Source organism: Astatotilapia calliptera, chromosome 11, assembly GCF_900246225.1.
Source record: "Astatotilapia calliptera chromosome 11, fAstCal1.2, whole genome shotgun sequence".
NCBI classification, from domain to species: domain Eukaryota; kingdom Metazoa; phylum Chordata; class Actinopteri; order Cichliformes; family Cichlidae; genus Astatotilapia; species Astatotilapia calliptera.
The window spans coordinates 28,729,021-28,735,371 of NC_039312.1; the positions used below are offsets into that span (position 1 = coordinate 28,729,021).

Consider the following 6,351-nt stretch of genomic DNA (forward strand, 5'->3'; position numbering starts at 1 on the left):
TGGAATTTTCTCTGTATTATTGTCGGGTTTCTACCAATATAAATACTAGACCTCCCGAAAGCCTCGGGAATTTAATAAATTCTCAAATTATAAAGCAAGTTTAGTCTTTTATAGCTCCTAAAACTATATCATTAGGTTTATTTTTTTTGCTGGACATCTTGGGAAGAAAAAGGAACCTGTCCTCTGAGCTGACAAAGTATGAGTTTACATGTTCACACTAGTTTCTCTTGTATATCTGAATGTTTTTCCCTGTCTAATGATCATCTGTCCAGATTTTCTTTCTGCTTTTCATGCAGTGCCTGCTGGACCACCACCATTTGTGGAAATCATTTGAAAAAACACACTGACAAATTGTTGCATTAACAAGGAAAAGTGTATGTTTGTTTTGAGGTATTATCAAGAAAGGAACAGATGAAAACAGAAGTAAATGAGAACAAGTTGCAGGCATTCCCAATGAGTTACTGCTGAATATATATCCTGTCACACCAACGCTGTGAAAAAAAAACAACTTCTCTGACCTTGCCTATCATCTATATCAGTAAAAAGCAGAAGTTGGACGAAAAGAGAGAAATGAAAGGCGTGGAAACAACTTTTTTTTAAATGATTCGCTTTAGCTTTAGCTCAACAAAAAGACTTCAGCAATGGCAGAGCAGAAGTTTAACAACACACCATTCAATCTAAAACCTAAAAAGCAATACCAGTCAGAAGGTAAGCTAAGCTTTTCAAATACGTGCATCAGCAAAAGATATTTTCAAACTCACGCTGTAGATCATGTAGATGAACATCACAATTAATAATTATAGGAGATGTTTTACTGTACAAAGTATATGACTGCTGACACCAACATCTTTGTGTTTTTATCATTTCAAGCAATGTTTTTTCTTTTAATGTTTTTTGTCTGCATTATTAATAAATGTAAATAAAAACTACCTAAACCAAGACAAGTAAGAGGATGAGATACTAAAAGTGCTTCGGTATTTACACTCAGTAGCACAGGAACAGAGCAGGAGGGAAAAGCAAGAGAAAGAAAGAGAGCCAGGGACAACAACATCACATTAGAAAGGTATAGTAATCATCCACAACTATTTTCAGTTGCAGATGATAAAGGATTCAGAAAGATTATTCATGCAGGCCCATATGACAGAGAATATGCATCTTCTTTTTATTTTCATATTTTAATTTATATTTAATTATGTTGTGGTTTGCAGTGTTTTGTGTTGTTTCACTTTAAATTTGTAAAAGGAAAAAGCTGAAAATTTAAATAGTTAAAAATTGAAATGTGAATAGTTGGTTTTTGTATTATATGATTTATTTATTACATTTTATTTGGAGTGAATAAATAAAAGTATATTTACGTTGGCCCCTACAGACAAAGCACGTACAAACTCCTAAACACGTAAAAACTCAGAAGCACATAAAAACTCAAAACACATACAAAACACAACAGAAGTGCTCCAGGATGCTAAGGACAGTGTTGAGCTTTTGTTACCTCGTGGCTACACAAGCCAGGAAGTACCAACGACCAGATTTGGTGTGTGGTAATAACAGGTAAATGAACATTTGTTTAAATTATTTGAATATATATGAGTGCTTGTGTATAAATACACAAACAATACACACATGCTTTCAATTGTGTAATTTAAGTGATCTAGGTAGCTCTGTTTTGGAAGTTCAGTTAAAGCTAGAAATGTGTTTTGGAGTTTGTACGTGCTTTTTGGAGTTTGTATATTTTGTCTCTAGGGCCCATCACATATATTTATATATAAACATATATAAATAAAACCACTTTTTTTTTACATTAGTAGTTCCTTTTGTGCATAATTTTATATTATTGTTAATAATAAATTAATTAAGGCAACAAAACAACCTGAAGAGCTGGTTCAGAGCCAAAAGAGCCGGAAATCCCATCACTAGTCAGCACACTCTCAATGGAGCAAGACTACAGTCAGCAGGTGGGTTTTTCTGAGGATTCTCAGAAAATGGAGATGCGGTTGGGCCGTTGGTGTTAAGGTCCACGTGGTTGTCTGCACACCAATCCGACAGCCTCTGAACCTCAGCTCTGTATGCTGTCTATTTGCCCCCAGAGATGAGCCCCACCACAATAGTATCATCTGCCAACTTAATGACTGCATTGTCTGGGTGGGTACTGACACAGTTATATGTATGCAGAGTGTACAGTAGGGGACTTAGTACACAGCCTTGTGGAGAACCGGTGTAAAGTGCTCAGGAAATAAGGGGACTTACTCTAACTCTATGTCGATGGCCCAAGAGAAAGTCTCTGATACAGCAGCAGGTGGTAAAAGGAAGTCTAATATCCAACAGTTTTGCTGTCAGTCTGTCTGAGAGTATCATATTAAAAGAAGAGCTAAAGCCAACAAACAGCAGTCTGGCATAACGCCCTTGTTGTTCCAGGTGGGAGAGGGTGGTGTGGAGGGTTGTAACAATGGTGTCTTCATTTGATCTCTTACCTCTGTTTGCGAACTGAAGTGGGTGAAGTGTGGTTTGCAAGCAGGACATACTGTGGCACCGGACCATGTTCTAAAACACGTTATTATAACAGGTCATAGAGCAAGTTAATCGGTAGTCTTTGAGGCTGCTAATGTTGGTTTGTTTAGGCAGTGGGACGAATGTGGCTGACTTCAGGCATGGAGGGATGCAGGACTGGGACAGCGAAGTGTTAAAGATCTTCGTGAAGAACCCAGCCACCTGATCTGTGCACTCTTTTAAAAAGAGCTTAAATATATTTAAGAAGCTTAATTCTGTCAACATATTTGCTGAATTCTGTTTTGTGCATTGAAAATAATCAAAAGATACTTTGGAAAACTGTGGTTACTTAGTTAGTTTGGCATTAATTAGTTACTAACTACCCTTTAACCAACAAAACAAATCAGATTACTAACCTTTCTTAATCAGGCATTTCTTTTTTACCTGCCATTTAAACAGTCTTTGTCTTCTGTTACAACATTGTCATTCAATTCTTTCAGTTAAAACGAAGGAAAACAGCGTGTTTGAAGAAATGAACATGAAAAATAAAGAAACTAAACAAACTTCTGACACAAATGGTGAGTTATACAAAGCAAATGCAAAACCACTACTTTTACTACAAGGCATCATGCAAAGTACTAAACAGCCTGTCTTACAAACTGGAAGGGTAGAAAATTTGGTGCCTCATAATCTGCAAATGACAGTGACCTCAACAGAAAAACAATAGTTTTTTTGTTAGTCACTTTAACTAACAAACTAGACTTGACATCCACCAAATTACTCACATTGACTACCTTTTTTTTTCTTGCCATGAAATCATTCTTTGTCTTCTGCTACAAGGTTACCCTTTAAGTCTTTCAGTACGAAGGCAGGAAGAAAATTTATATGAAGAAATGAACGTGAAAAACAAAGGAACTAAACAACCATCTGACACAAATGGTGAGTTATACAAAGACAATACAAAACTGCTACTTTTACGACAGGAACTGATATGAAACTTGCTTAGAAACTGGAAGTGTGCTGTTGGCATTTTCCTTACAAGAGCTTAATGACAACATCCTCTCAAATCACATTTTGATATGTACAGGATTCACTGTTATTGAAGTTTGATCCATAATATGGGCTTCACCTTGGTTTTGCCTCTGAACTTTTTCAAACAGATTTTTCTGTTTTTCCCTAGACAATAACAAAAAAGTTCATTAATTAGAATGGTTTTATGATTATAAAAAGCCAATTGATGATTTTAAGTTGACACAAGCAATTTAGAATCTTAAAAGTAAGAATTAGTTTGATTGCTATAATAAGTATTTATTTCTCCTAGATAAGCAGTGTGCATGTATAAAATCTTGTACATCAGTAACCATTTGCTGGGGTATTCTGTTACTGATCATGGCCCTTCGCATCTATTGTGAGTATAACTTTTAAAATTAGTTCATCTGCAATGTCCGTGTAAAGCCAAAGAAGTGTTACGTTTTGTTTTTCAGTTACCACATTGTTAATTCATAAGAACAAAGACTTATTGAGGAGTCAACTCAACTGGACAAACACCTCCACTGCCTTTGAAACACAGATCAGAGACCTCATTGCAGAAAACCAGAACCTAACAGAACAAATAAAACTCATGAAGATGGAGCTCAGTCTTGGTCCAGGTCAGTGCAGTGTTGATGCCTACTGTCCCAAAGAAAATAACAGTAGGCTCCAAATCTATCAGCTACAAAAATAGGTCATGTCAAATAAATGTGCACTGATGATCTTTATTAAGTGATTTTTACTTTTTTCTTTTTTTTCTTTTTTTTTTTTTTTTACTTTTTTTACATGCAGAAAAGGTTTGCAACACTTGTCAGGAGGGCTGGCTCCACTTTGAGTCAAACTGCTATGCAATTAATGATGCTGAACTTGGTGAGAAGAAAACCTGGGAAGAAGCTCGAGAAAACTGCAAAGGAAAGATTTCCGATTTGGCTGTTGTAATTAATGGAACAGAAAAGGTAATAAGAACTGTGGCTCATTAGCACAAATGTATTTAACAAAAATACATTTTCTTTTGATCTAAATACACTCTGTGTTGCAGTGTTTTAAGCAAAGTATTTGAGTATTTCTGATAACTTTCTCTTTCATCAGAAATATATCAGTGACAAAAGCTGGAAGAGTTCAGGAGAAAATGGATACTGGATTGGTCTGAGAGCTGAAGGTGGGAAATGGACATGGGTGGATGGAAGTTATCTGACTGATAAGTAAGAGAAACTTTGAGTCAATAACAATTTAATAATATTTTTCCAAATCTGGGATATATCAATTTTGTTTTCTACCAATAATTATCAGCTTTAATCAAACTTGTTTTTTTCCTCAGCTCCTGGATTCAGCAGCCTCCTTCTGATGGTCTCTGTGTAATTTCTGTCCAAAACGAAGGATTTAAATCAGTGAACTGTGACCAGAAGAAACAATGGATTTGTAAAAAGAGACTCTAAGTATTTGAATTACCGCAGATAGACTTCAGAAGACTTTTGTAATCTGTAAATATAATTGCATATTTGCAAATAGCTCACTTGGCAATCCGGTGGAAAGTCGACTCCCTTCGTTATTCCCTTCTGGGCCGCCCTTTCACCCTCTATTCACTAGAGGTCCAATATCTATGAGCAAATGGCTCAAGGCTGTTTTGATAACATGACGAAAGCATGCTAAGAGGGCCTTGTGACTGATCAGCAGATATCATGAGCTGACAAGGGCAGGAAATATGTCTTTTAAACCAATACTTTACATTGACTGGCATACATGCATTACAGTGATACATGCATGGTTTTACTACTGACTTCAGTCATCATGATAATTCATATTTCAGTCTGCAAACAGATTCATCTTTAGAAAAATGCTTTTTGCCATTGTGGTTTACAAAAGATTTACAATTGTTTTAAAACATCAATTGTTTCAGAGGCTGGATCAGAGGCTAATTTTTCCCACAGAGATCATAACAACTGCTCGGCAACCAGACCTCGTCCTTTGGTCTAACTCCCAAAAACATGCGTACGTCATTGAACTGACGGTACCACGGGAGGGAGCAATTCAGGAAGCATTTGAACGTAAGAAGCTGTGGTATGCCAACTTGGCAGCTGAGGCAGAGGACAGAGGCTGGAAGATCAAGGTGCGCCTGGTGGAAGTGGGGTGCAGGGCTTTGTTGCCAGTACAACAGCAAAACTGCTTAGAGAGATTGGGTTCAGAGGACAGGCACAACGGCAGGCTATAAGAGAATTAGCTAAAACTGCTGAGAGGACCAGTCACTGGCTATGGCAAAAAGGGCTGACATCACTTGGGCAGCTAAGGCAGTCAGCTAACCGCTCTTCTCCCCTCTGCTCTTCTTCCCTTTTTCTGGGAGGCAGTGGGGAGGTAGAGCGTACAGCCCGATCCAGCGGGGAGGTGTAGGCAGCCAGATCGGGCGCCCCCCTTCTGGCTCTCCTCTCTGCTCTTTCCTGTCTTGTCCCTTTTGTCTTACTTCTCTCTATCACCTTTTCTATCCATTTAAAGAAGTGAGGCTCTGTCAGGGTTATATTTTGTGATTGTCATTTGTACTTAGAAATATATAATCATTTATGCTTAGAGGTATAAAATCGCTTGCATATTGATAAAATGTCTCATCCTTAGTAGGTCTTTAAGACTCTGTGTACCATGAGGTGAGAGTACGTTCACTCCTTTTCCAGAGTTTTCTGGCATAGCACACACATCCTAAGGTCACGACAGAGGTCGTATCTTCTCTTTCTCGTATATGGTATGGAAAACACAACTGTATCTGTTTACCTATAAGAGCCTTTTGTTTAGGTGAACTGCTGGACTCCCTGGTCCAGCTATCTGGGGAGTCATTCACAGGGTCATATTGTG

General features: G+C 37.5%; 1 protein-coding gene across 1 annotated transcript; it reads left to right on the forward strand.

Moving 5' to 3' along the window:
- Positions 1-641: 641 nt before the first annotated feature.
- LOC113032139 (CD209 antigen-like protein E) lies at positions 642-6,351 on the forward strand. Its single transcript, XM_026184824.1, has 8 exons — positions 642-708; positions 2,985-3,062; positions 3,325-3,423; positions 3,806-3,892; positions 3,969-4,133; positions 4,306-4,469; positions 4,603-4,715; positions 4,832-6,351. Exons 1-8 carry the CDS (start codon positions 642-644, stop codon positions 4,947-4,949), a joined length of 891 nt encoding a protein of 296 aa, XP_026040609.1. The 3' UTR covers positions 4,950-6,351.